The following is a 19,817-nucleotide window of genomic DNA, read 5'->3' on the forward strand; positions in this document are numbered from 1 at the left end:
CTGGCATTTTGGGCGGGGCTAAATTGTGAGCAACCCTGTAAAGCCTAAAGGTACTCGTTGGACTTTCGGCCCCTTTACGCACCTAGGCTGCAAAAAAGTGTCACACATGTGGTATCGCCGTACTCAGGAGAAGTAGGGCAATGTGTTTTGGGGTGTATTTTTACATTTACCCATGCTGGGTGAGAGAAATATCTCTGTAAATTGACAACTTTGTATAAAAAATTTTAAAAAGTTGTCATTTACAGAGATATTTCTCACACACAGTATGGGTATTTGCAAAAAGACACACCAAAACACATTGCCCTACTTCTCCTGAGTACGGCGATACCACATGTGTGACATTTTTTTGCAGCCTAGGTGCACAAAGGGGCCCAAATTCCATTGAGTACTTTTAGGATTTCACAGGGCATTTTTACGCATTTGGATTCCAAACTACTTCTCACGCTTTAGGGCCCCTAAAATACCAGGGCAGTATAAATGCCCCACAAGTGACCCCATTTTGGAAAGAAGACACCCCAAGGTATTCCGTGAGGGGTATGGCGAGTTCCTAGAATATTTTTTTTTTGGCACAAGTTAGCGGAAAAAAGTTTTTTTTTTTTTTTTCTCTTACAAAGTCACATATTCCACTAACTTGTGACAAAAAATAAAATTTGACATGAACTCACCATGCCCCTCACGAAATACCTCGGGGTGTCTTCTTTCCAAAGTGGGGTCACTTGTGGGGTATTTATAGTGCCCTGGCATTTTAGGGGCCCTAAAGCATGAGAAGAAGTCTGGAATATAAATGTCTAAAAAATTTTACGCATTTGGATTCCGTGAGGGGTATGGTGAGTTCATGTGAGATTTTATTTTTTGTCACAAGTTAGTGGAATATGAGACTTTGTAAGAAAAAAAAATAATAATAAAATAAATCAATTTCCGCTAACTTGTGCCAAAAAAAAAAAATCTTCTATGAACTCGCCATGCCCCTCAAAAGTGATCTTTATAGCGCCGCAGCAATTTTACGGTGTTTTTGCAGTGATCAGAAAAATATATATTTCTGTCACTGCGGTCGGGCGGACTGAACGCAAGTGTGCGCACAAGATCGGGCGAACACTGCGTTTTTTGTAGAGCCTATAGAACATGTCCTATTCTTGTCCGCAATTGCGGACAAGAGAAGGCATTTTCTATATAGTTCTGGCAATGTGTGGATCCGCAAAATGCGGAAAGCACATTGCCGGTGTCCGTGTTTTGCGGATCCGCGGTGTCCGTGGATCCGCAAAACACAAACGGACGTCTGAATGGAGCCTTACAGGGGGGTGATCAATGACGGGGGGTGATCAGAGAGTCTATATGGGGTGATCAGGGGTTAATAAGGGGTTAATAAGTGACGGGGGGGTGTAGTGTAGTGGTGATTGGTGCTACTCACAGAGCTGCCTGTGTCCTCTGGTTGTCAATCCAAGCAAAAAGGACCACCAGAGGAGCAGGTATATCAGACGCTGTTAACAAAACAGCATCTAATATACCTTTTTGGGGTTAAAAAAAATCGCATCTACAGCCTGCCAGCGAATGATCGCTGCTGGCAGGCTGCAGATCATCTTCTTAGCTGCGCGTCGCTGTGAACGCGCGCGCATGCGTTCACGCGAAATATCGCCTCTCGCGAGATGACGCGTAGATGCTTCAACGAGGAATAACCCGGCCGCCCGCAGGACGCATCCCTGCGTTAGGCGGTCGGGAGCTGGTTAAGCTAAAGTAACATCTGGATTATAACCTTTGCTATATTGATGAGCGGTAACAACTGTCCTGAGACCATTGATTTTACAACAACTGACTCCTCATCCTTTCTACTACTACTCTCAACATTTGCACCTTACGGTGCTGGCGTCACGAACACAGGGGCCCAGCCGCCAAAGCACCTTAAACACCTATACCATCAAGGGCACCTCAACTTCCATCTGGCTGGTGTTCCCTGCAATAGAGAGTGCCCGGGGGATTTAGTGCTGTCTTCCCAATCACTGCACGCCGGCCCAGGGAGGCTCTGCTAACCGTGAGTAAAGGAAATACTTTCCCCATCGGCCCACCGTAGCCTCATGTGTTGCCCCTGCGGTCCGGTCCGCTGCATTTGTATGGATGAAAACCAGCTCCGTTCATGTAAATGAGGTTGTTCTGACGGAAAGCACATGGTTGTCTAATGCCCTATCCACAGGATAGAACTATTAGATTGGTGGGGGTCCTACCGCTGGGACCCCCATTGATCACGAGAACAGCGACTCCATACCCCCCAAAGTGAGCAGACATTCCGGGCCTGCGCACATGTCCTCGGCTATCTCCGGAACTCACATATAAACCAATATAACGGCTGCGCACATAGCCGACCCGCCAATCGGCTCATTTCAGGGGGCTCCCGGGGGGGTATGGAGTCCCAGTAGTAAGACCTCCACCAATCTAATAGTATCCTATGGATAGGGCATTATTTCACACAACCTGAATGTCGTGCTGCCAGCAAAGGTTGATTTTCAAAGCCATAGAAAGGATGTGATCGCCCAATAAATGAGTGATTCACGGCCATCTGCCATCATGGACATCACGGCACCCGCGAGCGACTCTGCGCCGTCACCCTGCGCATGAGGGGACTGCGCCCCCGAGCTGAAGGAGGTTTCTTATTTATCTCCAGTAATAAATCAGCAGCAGTGAGCGTCTTGAGGAAGGTGGCAAGAAAACAAAACCGACCGGCACCAAATGGGCCATCAACGCGAGCGCCAACCAGCGGGATTTAAAGGGTTAAATGAATGTGGGCCACTCTATGCCAGCATAGAGAGGGTCCCGCATCAGATGCCTCGAGTTCAGCCTGGACCAAACAGGTTCTGGGCGTCCAAGTGAAAACAGTCGCTGCACGTAAAGCGCAGCATTCACACTGCGCCCTCAGTGGAAGAGAAAAACGTAAAGTACAAATGTCAGCCTGACCGACGCCATTCAGGTGCGCGGTGCTGGGGCTAGGACCTGTTCGGGCTGATCTCGATGGGTATGAGGCGGGGCGCCACCCTCTGTCAGCTGGCAGCGCGGGGTCAGTACCCCAGATTTATTTAACCCTTTACATCCCACTCTGATTTCCCCTCAGGACGCTCACTGCTGCCGATTTTATTACAAATTCATTACAAAAAAAAACACGAAAAATACAAATAATGTGGATAAGAAATGGAAGAATAAGAAGCTGCCTTCAGCCTCGTCATTTTTATGTAATTCGCACCCTGCGGCTTCAATAGACACCCAGTCTGCTGCTCATGCGCCCAGGGTGTGTGTAATGCGCCCCCTTTTAGACAGAGGGCAGTACTGAGGCATTTATCGGACACGTGTCCTTCTTCCGCCACGTTTTTTTATATATTACGTCAGACGTTTTTCCACCAACAAGATGGCGGAAACTCCTGGCGGCGACGCACGTAGGGCACGTAACACGTCCTAAGCCTCCCACACGACGTAACCCCGCCCCGGCAAGCTCCTCCCCCCGGGCCGGAGCGGGCGACCTCTGTCTCTTCCTGCTGCCGCCTGTGTGGGTGAGGTTGTCCGCGTCCGGGGCTGCGCTCTTCCGTCTCCTCCTCATCCGTTATCGCCGCTTCCTCCAAACACCGGAGTCCGAATCCTCCGCCGCCCGAGCCCCGCACCGTGATTATTATGCACAAGGAGCACCTGGCCCAGGATGAGAACAGCAACCCGCGGGAGGGCCCAGTGAGCCGGAGGAAGGAGAGGCTGAGCCCCAGCGAGCACGACATGAACCAGCTGAACCGCAGCCGCCCCAAGACAGGTGAGGAGGGGGACGAGGACTAATGCACCCGCCGGAGGGGGAGGGGGGTGAATATATATATACACTGCCGTATACAGAGGGGGGGGGGTGAATATATATACACTGCCGTATACAGAGGGGGGGGGGGGGGGTGAATATATATACACTGCCGTATACAGAGGGGGGGGGGGGTGAATATATATACACTGCCGTATACAGAGGGGGGGGGGGGGTGAATATATATACACTGCCGTATACAGGGGGGGGGGTGAATATATATACACTGCCGTATACAGAGGGGGGGGGGGGGTGAATATATATACACTGCCGTATACAGAGGGGGGGGGGGGTGAATATATATACACTGCCGTATACAGAGGGGGGGGGGGTGAATATATATACACTGCCGTATACAGAGGGGGGGGGGGTGAATATATATACACTGCCGTATACAGAGGGGGGGGGTGAATATATATACACTGCCGTATACAGAGGGGGGGGGGTGAATATATATACACTGCCGTATACAGAGGGGGGGGGGTGAATATATATACACTGCCGTATACAGAGGGGGGGGGGGTGAATATATATACACTGCCGTATACAGAGGGGGGGGGGTGAATATATATATACACTGCCGTATACAGAGGGGGGGGGTGAATATATATATACACTGCCGTATACAGAGGGGGGGGGGGGTGAATATATATACACTGCCGTATACAGAGGGGGGGGGGGGTGAATATATATACACTGCCGTATACAGAGGGGGGGGGTGAATATATATACACTGCCGTATACAGAGGGGGGGGTGAATATATATACACTGCCGTATACAGAGGGGGGGGGTGAATATATATACACTGCCGTATACAGGGGGTGGTGAATATATGTACACTGCCGTATACAGGGGGTGGTGAATATATGTACACTGCCGTATACAGGGGGGGGTGAATATATGTACACTGCCGTATACAGGGGGGGGTGAATATATGTACACTGCCGTATACAGGGGGGGGTGAATATATGTACACTGCCGTATACAGGGGGGGGTGAATATATGTACACTGCCGTATACAGGGGGGGGTGAATATATGTACACTGCCGTATACAGGGGGGGGTGAATATATGTACACTGCCGTATACAGGGGGGGGGTGAATATATGTACACTGCCGTATACAGGGGGGGGGTGAATATATGTACACTGCCGTATACAGGGGGGGGTGAATATATGTACACTGCCGTATACAGGGGGGGGTGAATATATGTACACTGCCGTATACAGGGGGGGGGGGGGTGAATGGATATAGTCTCCTGTACGCGGCAGTGTATACCGTATATATATTCACCCCCTCCTCGGTCCCCTGTACGCGGCAGTGTATGAAGAGGGTCACCATGTACAGGGGGGTGAATACTTTAGTATTGAGGGGTCCTCTGCTTCCTCCGGTGTTGTCCGGTCTGTTACTTGGCTCCGCCCGGCGGCCTCACCGTGTGGCGGCACAGCGCCCGCTGCGGGTATCGGGGGTGTAAGCTTTATGGCCGCGTACATTTAGGAGTTACCTCTGTGTCCTGCTGATGAAATATTTTGGGGATAAACACCGGGACAATCACTCCCATCAGTGCTGTCGCCCAAGTATGAAACCTGTTGATAGACTTTATGTTCACGACCTCTGCTTGCTGTCAGTTAACCCTAGTAAAAACCCGCACAGCCGATGATTTTATCCCTGTATCCAGCCAGGGGTTAACCCCGCAGCAGCTGCACACATCAGTCTGTTACAATGTATCAGTAGAGACTTGTCTAGCCTGGATACATTGTAACAGGAAGTGTTACCTGTAGGCGGGGTTTCAGCATGCAGAATTGATCCATTCACTGACAGCAAGGAAAGGTACTGCAAATGGTGAGGAACTGAAATACTAAAGGTGTCGGTACAGAGAGTTGTCAGGATACCGGATTTTTTATTTGATTTTTGGCACCACGAAAAAGGATTGTGATACTCGATACCACGCAAAACATACACAAAAAATACCCCCACGAGGATGAGGTCCTGGATGGGGGTCACCTACTAATAACGCGAGGCACATGGAGGTCTAAACTGCTGAAACTACGCGCCTCACATTAATAGTCACTCCATCATGTGCCTCCTCACATAATGGACAACTTGGGGGATGATGAGAGGTAGATGATGGGAGTACTTACTGTTGGGGCTCATTCACACATCCGTCCCGCAGTTTTGTGTAACTGGTGCGGACACGTTCATTTTAATGGGGCCACAAAAGGTACAGACAGCGCACCGTGTCCTGTCCGTGGTTCTGTTCTGCGGCCCCGCAAAAAATATAGAGCGTGTCCTGCGGACAAGAGGAGCTTCTGTCTTGGGTCTGAATGCACACGACCGACACCAGTGTTTTGCAGACCCGCAAGTGAATGTAGCCTTACTGTGAGGCACCTGGTTTTAGGAATTTGGACCTCTGTGCCTCACATTAATAACAAGTAACCCCATCAAGTGCCTCACATTAACCCCATGTTGTCCACTATGTTGGGATTACCATAATTTTTGCCCAATAAGTTTTTGAAGGAGGAAAATAAGAAATTGTTTTTTCATTAGACCTCAAATCGGAGCCCCAGTGTGAATGACCCCCAATCGGAGCCCCAGTGTGAATGACCCCCGATCGGAGCTCAAATCGGAGCCCCAGTGTGAATGACCCCCGATCGGAGCTCAAATCGGAGCCCCAGTGTGAATGACCCCCAATCGGAGCTCAAATCGGAGCCCCAGTGTGAATGACCCCCAATCGGAGCTCAAATCGGAGCCCCAGTGTGAATGACCCCCGATCGGAGCTCAAATCGGAGCCCTAGTGTGAATGACCCCCGATCGGAGCCCCAGTGTGAATGACCCCCGATCGGAGCTCAAATCGGAGCCCCAGTGTGAATGACCCCCGATCGGAGCTCAAATCGGAGCCCCAGTGTGAATGACCCCCGATCGGAGCTCAAATCGGAGCCCCAGTGTGAATGACCCCCGATCGGAGCTCAAATCGGAGCCCCAGTGTGAATGACCCCCGATCGGAGCTCAAATCGGAGCCCCAGTGTGAATGACCCCCGATCGGAGCTCAAATCGGAGCCCCAGTGTGAATGACCCCCGATCGGAGCTCAAATCGGAGCCCCAGTGTGAATGACCCCCGATCGCAGCCCAAATCGGAGCCCCAGTGTGAATGACCCCCATTCAGAGCAGACAAAAAATAAATCGCCTCCCCTGTCCTGCTCCGTTCGCCGCTCCTGAGATCCAGCACTATTCCTAGTTTTCGTGCCGCGCTGTGCTGTGACCCGACCTCGCAGAGCGCTGATGTCCTCGCACTGTGCGCAGGTCACAGCGAGCGGAGCCCTTCTGGAGAAGACCGGGAAACGGCGAGTACAGAGTCTGCACAGCAAGCGCTGCATTCACCGCTCCCCGGTCCTCCTATACTAGTGAGCGCTTCCGTATTGGAAACACTCATTAGTATCGCCCCATAAGACGCGTTGACAAAGTGCGTCTTATAGGTTGGAAAATACAGTGTTAGGCTACGGCTACAGTCGCTTGTGTCGCTGAAAAGTTGCACAACATTTCTTGCTGCAAAAACTTCATCCAAGTCAGATTTTTTTATTTATTTTTTGGCTTTGTTTGGACCTCTGTGCCTCACATTGAGGGTCCATTCACACATCCGTAAGTGTTTTGCGGATCCGCAAAACACGGACACCTGCAATGTGCGATCCGCAATTTGCGGACTGCACATCACAGACACTATAATAGAAAATGCCTTTTCTGGTCCGCAATTGCAGACAAGAATAGGACATGTTCTATTTTTTTTCAGGAACGGAATTGCGGATCCTGAAAAAACGGATCCGAAAATGTGGATGCGGATCTCGGAAATGTGGATTCGCATCCGTTTCAGCCCAATTGAAAGTGAATGGGTCCGCAAATTGCAGAACGAATGCGGAGCCAAATTAGGGACGTGTGAATGGACCCTAAGGCCTCCTGCACACAAACTTTTATTTTTTCTGTTTAGGTTCCATTTTTTTGTGTTCCGTATACGGAACCGTTTATTTCAATGGATCCGCCAAAAAATGAAGGCACTCCGTCTGCCTTCTGTTTCCGTATTTCCGTTCCTTTCAAAGATAGAACATGTCCTATTATTGTCCGCATAACGGACAAGGACAGTGCTGTTCCATCAAGGGCCAGCTCTTCTGTTCCGCAAAAAATGGAATGCACGCAGACGTCATCCGTATTTTTTGCGGATCTGTTTTTTTGCTGACCGCAAAATACTGAAAGAGCCATACGGTCGTGTGCAAGAGGCCTACATTAACCCCATGTTGCCCATTATGTGAGGTGGTACATGATGGGGTTAGTATTAGGCTTCTTGCCCACGAATGTAAGGGCTCCGTGCCCGTGCTGCGGACCGACCGTGGGGCAGCCGCTTGCGGATGGCGGACCCATTTACTTGAATGGGGTCCGCGATCCGTCCGTTCCGCAAAAAGATAGAACATGGCTGGTGACTCGTGTAATGCGGAACCGCCGTATGCGGTCTGCAGCGCGAAGCCCTTACGTTCGTGGGCAAGAGGCCTTAATGTGAGGCATGTGTTATTAACTTGGAACCTCCCTGTGCCTCATGTTGCCCATTATGTAAGGAGGTACATGATGGGGTCACAGTAATGAGGCGCTGTGCCTCACATTAGTCTCTCTGGCAGCTGTTGAAGGATAAAGGACCTGTGATGAGGTCATCGCCATGTGACCAGTAACATGTGACCAGTGCTGTTGGTCACATGGTGATGACCTCATCTAAGGTCCTATAATCTGAGGACTGCAGTGAGTTGCCCTGCTATTCTCCCCCATCGGGCTGCTCGCTTATTGAATTGGTGGCAGTGGGGGGCCGTGTCGCAGTGCGGGGGGCACGCTCCCTCCTCCACTGTGCTGCCGCTTGTTTTCTGATGGGTAATTATGCGATGTGCTGCAGAACCGAACCGGGTCACAAAATATAGAGAATTTGATGCCCGTTGAAACCCTAAGCAGAAGTGTATTGGGGCCCCTTCTCGGGGGTCCCCACTCTAGGGAACACGTCCTGCTGTGGGGCCTTCCCCTCTGTGGGTCGGGGATCTCTTTATTAATTTTTTCTTCTTTTCCACTTCAGGCTCCTGGGACTCAAACGGATTTGGTCCAGAAATCGAGGCGCTGGCTGGCCGCACCGAGGAGAGCGTCCCCCTTAGCCCTTCAAACTCTCTGAACCTGCGCCACCTGCGAGGCTGCGAGAAGGACTCCTCTGGGCGAGGGCTGCAGAGACCACCCCCTGCCCAGTACCACCCGAACTACTACCCCACACACCACCATCACCACCACCGCACCTCCTATTCCGGACACCGCAAAGGCTATTGGGACTATGAGAGCCAGTACCGGGATGGCAAACGTAAAGCCTGGGTGCCCCGGCCCGGAGGGGGGCCCCACACACAGCGCCCCAGGAACCGCGAAGCCTTAAACTCCACAGAGAGCCCGTGTGCGGATATGAGGCCTGAGCAGACGGCAGGGGACAAAAGCAAAGCCGTCTCCCGCCAGCCCTCTCCCCCCGCAGAGAAGGAGCCGGCCGCCGACAGCTGGCTGCTCTTCAAGCCTCTGCCCGTCTTTCCTGTCGACAGCAGCAGCGCCAGGACGCTGCCAAAGATCAGCTATGCCAGCAAGGTGAAAGAGAACCTGGACGGCAAAGGACTGGTGCCCAGCTCTGCCCTCCGCACCTCCACTACCCTCCCCAACTGCCTGCTGAATGCTGCACAGACGGGAGCGCAGGGCGACGCTGCTGCGCACACCGGCTCTCTCTCCTCCTCATCTTGCTCCTCCCTCTCCTCCTCCTCCCCACCCTCCCCCGTCAGCCAGGAGAACCTGGGTGCCATTTTTCAGAACGAGTGGGGGTTATCATTCATCAATGAGCCCGGAGCTGGCCAGGCGGTGCCTGCAGAGGCCAGGGAGCCCCAAGAGGAGACCCCTGGAGGGGTGGAAGGTGGTGGCAGTGAGGAAGCCCCCCCTGTGATGGTGCGCCTGTCCCATGGGTTCTTCATTGAAGGTGCTGATCCCGAGGTGACTGCCATGGAGAATCCTAAAGACTGGGAGGCCATGGTCGCCTACAGCCTGCAAGGTGAGTCCTGCACCTGTGTGACCTATAACCACCTAATGTGGACTTCAACCCCCAATATCCACTCCAGACTGGCACACCGATGAGACTCGTACATGGTGCCAGATGGGTCCAGCAGTCAGAAAGCTGGGTGACAACCATTAGTGCCCTCATAGCAGTTGTCAGACAGCATTCCCTGACCCCCGAATGGAAACCCTGGCTATACGTCATGGCTGCTACTGACTTCTATAGGGAAACGTGTGTTCAGCAGATCAATAGCCTTTCATAGCTGCTTGCTGTCAGTGAATAGATTGGTCAACAGGAATTGTCCTACTGCTGAGGGTTTGTTATATTGTACCAGTCTGGGCAAACATCTGTGGCCTGCTCCTGACAGTGTTACAGTGTGTCAGTCTGAGGATTCTCCATACTCGTTGCTGCTGAAGTTCTGTTACTTTGTGCGGTGTTTTTACTTTCCGTTTTTAGTTTTTTCACGGTTTTCTTTGTTTTATTTTTCAGAGTGGAATCATGTCTGGAACTTACACAAGAAAGGTAAGAGGATGAGTGTAGTAGTGCTGGCGCTGTGACATGAGCTTGGCACGGACGCAGTGGACTGTCTCTGCTGCCTCTGCTCAGGGCGCTCACATGTTGGCGGTGGAGTCGGCCGTGTTCCAGTGGGTTCCTCCACGCTATATTTTCGAGATTTCTGCTTGATATCTGAGGGGCTGAAAACATGTGCAGACCTGACAGCTGAGGGTTTGCTGCAGTTGTAACCAGTCTGAACAGTCTTCTCCGGTTGCTGCAAAATCAGGCTGATACATTGTAACAAACCCTCTGCAGGTTTTCAGCCTCTGAACCTAAACTAGAAGGTTTACTGACAACAAGCGGAGGTCCTGGAAATGGTGTGGAGGACACAGTCTGTTAGTCCTGCGGACCCCTGGCACTGACCTGTCGCCTCTTCTCTTTTAGATCCCTCCCGTGTAGTCGTATATGCAGAAACCATGGACGGAAAAGGTTAACAACCCCCCACGGAGCAGCAGACACCCCCCCAGCCTCCTGAGTGAGGCCTGTCCCTTCCACCCCAACCCTGCCTCCCCTCGCAACACACGGTCCGCAGAGCGGCATTCAAGACGCCCCACGAGAGACTGCTTTATACCCTCCTTCTCTGTGACCTCCGTGCAGGAAGGGGTTAAGGTGGCATTTCCTGGAGAACCTTCTTTAGTTTGATTTTACTTTGTGTCTTTCCCGTCCCCCCCCCCCCCCCCCCCCCAGCGTCTTATCAGATGGAGAGTGCTGTATTTTCTCACAGGGGGGCCCGGTTGCCTCCTGCGTTCTCTGGCATCCCGTCTTGTGTGGATTACCGGCCTCAGCCACGTGGTGGCGCTCGGACTCGCCCAGAGTTGCGCTTCCTCGGCTCTTCCTTTTGCTTTTTACCCCCCTCCAGTGAAGTGAGAGGCGCCTCCCCTGCGGCACAGCCGCTAGCAGACGAACCACTGTGCAGCGCGGCTTCTCTGCGGCTCAAGGGGGAAAGGGTTCTCTACCGGAAAAGCATTTACCCCCACCCCATTTATTTTAAGAACTCGCTAAGCACCTTTCTTTTTATTTTTTGCATCTTATTTTAATCCTTTTCACGCTAAGTTGTGGCTGAGGCACCAAAACCCAAACTGGCGATTGGTTGAAGTCCAGGCCTGGGAGATATTGTCATTAAAATCTGTTTTATTACCCTCCTGCCTGCTGGACTCTGCATTATTTCTCTGCACAGGGTAAAGAGTCTGACTATCCGCATTAGGTTGTTTTAGGTCCAAAATGACGGTATCTTTATAGCAGAAATCTGTTTTTCTGATAGACTGCTTTGAAAGTAACATAATCTGCCTGCTGCCACCACTAGAGGGAGCTCACTACATACAGATTATACAGCTACCACTAGAGGGAGCTCACTACATACAGATTATACAGCCACCACTAGAGGGAGCTCACTACATACAGGTTATACAACCACCACTAGAGGGAGCTCACTACATACAGATTATACAGCCACCACTAGAGGGAGCTCACTACATACAGGTTATACAGCCACCACTAGAGGGAGCTCACTACATACAGATTATACAGCCACCACTAGAGGGAACTCACTACATACAGATTATACAGTCACCACTAGAGGGAGCTCACTACATACAGATTATACAGCCACCACTAGAGGGAGCTCACTACATACAGATTATACAGCCACCACTAGAGGGAGCTCACTACATACAGATTATACAGCCACCACTAGGGGGAGCTCACTACACACAGATTATACAGCCACCACTAGAGGGAGCTCACTACATACAGATTATACAGCCACCACTAGAGGGAGCTCACTACATACAGATTATACAGCCACCACTAGAGGGAGCTCACTACATACAGATTATACAGCCACCACTAGGGGGAGCTCACTACACACAGATTATACAGCCACTACTAGGGGGAGCTCACTCCATACAGATTATACAGCCACCACTAGAGGGAGCTCACTACATACAGATTATACAGCCACCACTAGAGGGAGCTCACTACATACAGATTATACAGCCACCACTAGAGGGAGCTCACTGCATACAGATTATGCAGCCACCACTAGGGGGGAGCTCACTACATACAGATTATGCAGCCACCACTAGAGGGAGCTCACTGCATACAGATTGTACAGGTCCTAATGACCTCTCCCTATGCATTATGATGTCAAGTGGTAGAGGGCGCTAAATCCGAAGGTTTATTGGAAATGAAAGGGGTTGTCTGGGTTCAGAGCTGGACCCGGACATCCCTCCATTTTCACCCCAGCAGCCCCCCTGACATGAGCATCGCTCTTCTTTGCCCTGCGCTAAATTGCACAGGGCAAAGGCATTTTTTTGGAGATCTGGTGACGTACCGGGGCTCTCCATGTGGCTGACAGGAACCCCGGTGACGTCACTGGCACTGATGGGCGGGATTTAGCTCTGCCCTAGCCAGTAAAACGGCTAGGGCAGACGTAAAGCCCGCCCCTCAGAGCCGGTGACGTCCCCGAACACACTGCCGGGCGGAAGTTACCGCCTGGCAGTGTGTTATTGAAAACAAAAGAGCCCATGCCCTGCGCGATTTAGCGCAGGGCACGGGAGCGCATCGGGTGAAAACGGGGGCTGCCTGGGTGAAAATAAGGGTATGTCTGGGTTCAGTTCTGAACCCGGACAACCCCTTTAACTGCTGTATATGTATATTGTGTACTATGATCTCACTATGATATATATATATATATGACAAAAAAGTAGGACTGCACTCCAAATATGTGGTAAAAACAGCAGTGATTTATTCACCCATGATATGGCAAGTCTTGCGACGTTTCGGCTCACAAGAGCCTTCCTTGTGAGCCGAAACGTCGCAAGACTTGCCATATCATGGGTGAATAAATCACTGCTGTTTTTACCACATATTTGGAGTGCAGTCCTACTTTTTTGTCTTTATACTTTTGGGGTTTGCCGCTGCCCTGTGTTGGACCGTGCACCCGCATTCCGGTTGGTGCTCCCACTGGACTTTTCCCATATATATATATATATATATATATATATATATATATATGCGCGAAAAAGTGGGACTGCACTCCTGAGTTGTAGTGAAATAAAATACTTTTATTCACCCATTGTATGGCAAACTTGCAAGTTTGCCATACAATGGGTGAATAAAAGTCTTTTATTTCACTACAACTCAGGAGTGCAGTCCCACTTTTTCGTTTATTTATACCGGGTATTGCTGTTACCCTTGTTGGACATTGCACCCGTCCTCTGGTGGTGCTCCCGCTGGACTTTTTCAGTAGTACACTGCGTGCAGAATTATTAGGCAAATGAGTATTTTGACCACATTATCCTCTTTATGCATGTTGTCTTACTCCAAGCTGTATAGGCTCGAAAGCCTACTACCAATTAAGCATATTAGGTGATGTGCATCTCTGTAATGAGAAGGGGTGTGGTCTAATGACATCAACACCCTATATTAGGTGTGCATAATTATTAGGCAACTTCCTTTCCTTTGGCAAAATGGGTCAAAAGAAGGACTTGACAGGCTCAGAAAAGTCAAAAACAGTGAGATATCTTGCAGAGGGATGCAGCACTCTTAAAATTGCAAAGCTTCTGAAGCGTGATCATCGAACAATCAAGAGTTTCATTCAAAATAGTCAACAGGGTCGCAAGAAGCGTGTGGAAAAACCAAGGCGCAAAATAACTGCCCATGAACTGAGAAAAGTCAAGCGTGCAGCTGCCAAGATGCCACTTGCCACCAGTTTGGCCATATTTCAGAGCTGCAACATCACTGGAGTGCCCAAAAGCACAAGGTGTGCAATACTCAGAGACATGGCCAAGGTAAGAAAGGCTGAAAGACGACCACCACTGAACAAGACACACAAGCTGAAACGTCAAGACTGGGCCAAGAAATATCTCAAGACTGATTTTTGTAAGGTTTTATGGACTGATGAAATGAGAGTGAGTCTTGATGGGCCAGATGGATGGGCCCGGGGCTGGATTGGTAAAGGGCAGAGAGCTCCAGTCCGACTCAGACGCCAGCAAGGTGGAGGTGGAGTACTGGTTTGGGCTGGTATCATCAAAGATGAGCTTGTGGGGCCTTTTCGGGTTGAGGATGGAGTCAAGCTCAACTCCCAGTCCTACTGCCAGTTTCTGGAAGACACCTTCTTCAAGCAGTGGTACAGGAAGAAGTCTGCATCCTTCAAGAAAAACATGATTTTCATGCAGGACAATGCTCCATCACACGCGTCCAAGTACTCCACAGCGTGGCTGGCAAGAAAGGGTATAAAAGAAGAAAATCTAATGACATGGCCTCCTTGTTCACCTGATCTGAACCCCATTGAGAACCTGTGGTCCATCATCAAATGTGAGATTTACAAGGAGGGAAAACAGTACACCTCTCTGAACAGTGTCTGGGAGGCTGTGGTTGCTGCTGCACGCAATGTTGATGGTGAACAGATCAAAACACTGACAGAATCCATGGATGGCAGGCTTTTGAGTGTCCTTGCAAAGAAAGGTGGCTATATTGGTCACTGATTTGTTTTTGAATGTCAGAAATGTATATTTGTGAATGTTGAGATGTTATATTGGTTTCACTGGTAAAAATAAATAATTGAAATGGGTATATATTTGTTTTTTGTTAAGTTGCCTAATAATTATGCACAGTAATAGTCACCTGCACACACAGATATCCCCCTAAAATAGCTAAAACTAAAAACTACTTCCAAAAATATTCAGCTTTGATATTAATGAGTTTTTTGGGTTCATTGAGAACATGGTTGTTGTTCAATAATAAAATTAATCCTCAAAAATACAACTTGCCTAATAATTCTGCACTCCCTGTATAGACAAACTGCTCACTCCCCTTACAATTCTGGATTGGGTGCTCTAGTCTCAAATTGATTCACTCAAATCAACAAAGGCGTAATAGAAAGTATATATTATGTAGTATGAGACTAGCACTCCCTCGCATGGAAATAGAGCAATGGTAATAGTGTTACACTATTTAATTGGCAAAATATATTAAAATACAACACACATCACTTGTTGGGGATGTCACCACTGAGGAAGGGGAAGGAGATCCCCGAAACGCGTTTGGTGCTTTTCAAAGACATCCCCAACAAGTGACCCCCACTGGAAGTTCGTCTACTAATATCCGGAGATACACAAAGAAATCAGAGCGCTCCAAAGACAAAGACCCAGAATTTCAGCCATTCAAACTGGTCAGTACAAGTATGAGTTCACCTCCCTGATCGTATAACCGGATCTGAGATTTGTGGATAACGATCGAGAGAGACCAGAGACGAACGAACCAGGTGGGACGCTAAACCCTGAGAACCACGTGAATAAATACCGTGAGTAAAAATCAAAAAGATTGACTATTGGGACTGCAGGATAATCGACTTTCAACTGTGAGTAAAAACTAGTTTTTATTGAAGTTTTAGGTATTTTTAGGGACTGATTTTGTCTCCGCTGCAGCGATTGTTATTTTAATATTGTATTGTGATGTTGTATTTTAATATATTTTGCCAATTAAATATTGTGTAACCACACTATTACCATTGCTCTATTTCCATGCGAGGGAGTGCCAGTCTCATACTACATAATATATAGACACACAGTATATATTCTGTAGTAACTTTTAGTTTTTTTGCTCGGGCTGTATGTTAATGAATGATGGTCGGGGTCGGCCGGTTCAGAGTCCTGTAAGGTCTTTGCAGGAAATAGAGCCCGGTGGAACGTGACTGGTCCGTGTGAGGCCCGCTGATCACACGGTTCGGCAGTGGTCATGTGATTGAATGCAGCTAGCTGATTTGCTTAGACCTTGTGACCAAAGGTTTTGCTGCTGCCCCGGGATCTCGTCCATTTCGGGGAGAATTCACACGTGGCAGATTTAGTTGAAGAATTTTCTGTGACTATTAACTTGTCTGATTGGCGTTTGCTGAAATCCCTGTGACGGAGCTCTACGGAGCTGGTTGTCGCAGAAATCTCTCCAAAACCCTTGTGTGTGAATGGACCCTTATAGAGGTTTTCCATCCTGTAAAGTGAGATCGGCATATTGTGAGAGCCGTCGCTGTGGGACCCCCATTAAGGGTCCATTCACACGTCCGTTGTTTCTTTCCTGATCTGTTCCGTTTTTTGCGGAACCCATTCATTTTCAATGGGTCCTGAAAAAAATCGGACAGCTCAATGTTTGATTTTTTTTTTCAGGACCCATTGAAAATGAATGGGTCCAGATCTGTTCTGTTCCGGACGTGTGAATGGACCCTAATCCTGAGAATGGAGGGGATGCTACACCCCCCCAAATAATGTACTTTTACTAGAGAGGGGGTCCCCCAATATTCCCGGTCATAAGGAGCTGTCGCCACCTCTAGTGACCCCACATACACTGGGTATTCACATGGCACAATGTGCAGCAGAGCGGGCAAAGGAGTCCACTCAGTCTGCGGTCACAGTTTTTATTTTTTTGTATTTTTAATTTTAAAAAGCGCAGCCAAAAGCTGCAGTGCAAAACCCCGGCTGATTTTTCTAGTGTTTTTTGCATTTATCTTACTGATGCAGCGCTGTCCACAGCCATCAAATCCATGGGGGGCAGTAAATTCTAGATTTACCCCTCAGGGTGAGCGGGGAGACAATGGCCGGATTCAAACCCAGAGCCGCAAGGGACCCGTACAAACCGCTGCACAGCGCAATATAAAACTGCTAAATAACCGCGCTGTGTCTGAATGAGGCCTTACAGTACAGGCAGCTACTCGAACACTGCCCCCTTGTGGAGAAGACTGTACTGTATGACCCCTGTAATGCTGCCCCCTTGTGGAGAAGACTGTATGACCCCTGTAATGCTGCCCCCTTGTGGACGAGGATGTTCTTGTCTGTAGGGGACATCTGACACCCAGCGGTGCTGTGATGTGCAGTTGTCGCTGTCAGTCTGCAGGATACGAGCGGCAGGAAGCGCGGCTTTCATTGCTTCCTGGTTACGGCTTCCTGCATTCCTTTTAGAGGGGGAATGAACGGCTGGAATCCCAGGGAACGTGAATAGTCAGCGGAGAGAACAACTCGTGCCAATCAGCGAAAACGGCAGCAGCTGTGATCCCGGCTCTGTTTCTATGGGAACTGCAGCCACTTTGTCTAAGAATGAGTGGGTTGGGAGGTAGAGGGTTAATTAAGAGCTGTCCCCGCACAACCTGCTGCGCGCAGCGCCACCTGAGGCCACCCAGATATCAGGGCAGCACCGCCAGCTTCCTGGAGCCCACCACATGTGCACTGACAGTATCACACAGGATTAGATACACAGGACAGGATTAGATACACAGCTCAGCAGACAGTATCACACAGGATAGGATTAGATACACAGCTCAGCAGGCAGTATCACACAGGATAGGATTAGATACACAGCTCAGCAGACTGTATCACACAGGATAGGATTAGATACACAGCTCAGCAGACAGTATCACACAGGAGAGGATTAGATACACAGCTCAGCAGACAGTATCACACAGGATAGGATTAGATACACAGCTCAGCAGACAGTATCATACAGGATAGGATTAGATACACAGCTCAGCAGACAGTATCACACAGGATAGGATTAGATACACAGCTCAGCAGACAGTATCACACAGGACAGGATTAGATACACAGCTCAGCAGACAGTATCACACAGGAGAGGATTAGATACACAGCTCAGCAGACAGTATCACACAGGATAGGATTAGATACACCGCTCAGCAGACTGTATCACACAGGATAGGATTAGATACACAGCTCAGCAGACAGTATCACACAGGACAGGATTAGATACACAGCTCAGCAGACAGTATCACACAGGAGAGGATTAGATACACAGCTCAGCAGACAGTATCACACAGGATAGGATTAGATACACAGCTCAGCAGACTGTATCACACAGGACAGGATTAGATACAGCAGACAGTATCACACAGGATAGGATTAGATACACAGCTCAGCAGACTGTATCACACAGGACAGGATTAGATACAGCAGACAGTATCACACAGGATAGGATTAGATACACAGCTCAGCAGACAGTATCACATAGGATAGGATTAGATACACAGCTCAGCAGACAGTATCACACAGGATAGGATTAGATACACAGCTCAGCAGACTGTATCACACAGGATAGGACTAGATACACAGCTCAGCAGACAGTATCACACAGGATAGGATTAGATACACAGCTCAGCAGACAGTATCACACAGGAGAGGATTAGATACACAGCTCAGCAGACAGTATCACACAGGATAGGATTAGATACACAGCACAGCAGGCGGTATCACATAGGATTAGATACGCAGCTCAGCAGACTGTATCACACAGGAGAGGATTAGATACACAACTCAGCAGACAGTATCACACAGGATAGGATTACATACACAGCTCAGCAGACTGTATCACACAGGAGAGGATTAGATACACAGCTCAGCAGACAGTATCACACAGGATAGGATTAGATACACAGCACAGCAGGCGGTATCACATAGGATTAGATACGCAGCTCAGCAGACTGTATCACACAGGAGAGGATTAGATACACAGCTCAGCAGACAGTATCACACAGGATAGGATTAGATACACAGCTCAGCAGACTATCACACAGGAGAGGATTAGATACACAGCTCAGCAGACAGTATCACACAGGAGAGGATTAGATACACAGCTCAGCAGACAGTATCACACAGGATAGGATTAGATACACAGCTCAGCAGACTGTATCACACAGGATAGGATTAGATACAGCAGACAGTATCACACAGGATAGGATTAGATACACCGCTCAGCAGACAGTATCACACAGGATAGGATTAGATACCTAGCTCAGCAGACAGTATCACACAGGATAGGATTAGATACACAGCTCAGCAGACAGTATCACACAGGATAGGATTAGATACCTAGCTCAGCAGACAGTATCACACAGGATAGGATTAGATACACAGCTCAGCAGACAGTATCACACAGGATAGGATTAGATACACAGCTCAGCAGCCTGTATCACACAGGATAGGATTAGATACAGCAGACAGTATCACACAGGATAGGATTAGATACACCGCTCAGCAGACAGTATCACACAGGATAGGATTAGATACCTAGCTCAGCAGACAGTATCACACAGGATAGGATTAGATACACAGCTCAGCAGACAGTATCACACAGGATAGGATTAGATACCTAGCTCAGCAGACAGTATCACACAGGATAGGATTAGATACACAGCTCAGCAGACAGTATCACACAGGAGAGGATTAGATACACAGCTCAGCAGACAGTATCACACAGGATAGGATTAGATACACAGCACAGCAGGCGGTATCACATAGGATTAGATACGCAGCTCAGCAGACTGTATCACACAGGATAGGATTAGATACACAGCTC

The 19,817-nt window shown here is 49.2% G+C and overlaps 1 protein-coding gene across 1 annotated transcript; it reads left to right on the forward strand.

The window, feature by feature from the left end:
- The first annotated feature begins 3,460 nt into the window (after positions 1-3,460).
- LOC121007518 (nuclear fragile X mental retardation-interacting protein 2-like) lies at positions 3,461-11,602 on the forward strand. Its single transcript, XM_040439492.1, has 4 exons — positions 3,461-3,778; positions 8,913-9,905; positions 10,398-10,430; positions 10,848-11,602. Exons 1-4 carry the CDS (start codon positions 3,649-3,651, stop codon positions 10,895-10,897), a joined length of 1,206 nt encoding a protein of 401 aa, XP_040295426.1. The 5' UTR covers positions 3,461-3,648; the 3' UTR covers positions 10,898-11,602.
- The last annotated feature ends 8,215 nt before the right edge of the window (positions 11,603-19,817 follow it).

This window comes from Bufo bufo, chromosome 7 (assembly GCF_905171765.1).
Source record: "Bufo bufo chromosome 7, aBufBuf1.1, whole genome shotgun sequence".
NCBI lineage: Eukaryota > Metazoa > Chordata > Amphibia > Anura > Bufonidae > Bufo > Bufo bufo.

Bases quoted from the DNA above. Each gene is read 5' to 3' on its own strand.
- LOC121007518 (XM_040439492.1), top strand. From the start codon at position 3,649: ATGCACAAGGAGCACCTGGCCCAGGATGAGAACAGCAACCCGCGGGAG. The intron at 3,779-8,912 runs GTGAGGAGGGGG...TTTCCACTTCAG, and splicing joins CCGCAGCCGCCCCAAGACAG to GCTCCTGGGACTCAAACGGA. The intron at 10,431-10,847 runs GTAAGAGGATGA...CTTCTCTTTTAG, and splicing joins CTGGAACTTACACAAGAAAG to ATCCCTCCCGTGTAGTCGTA.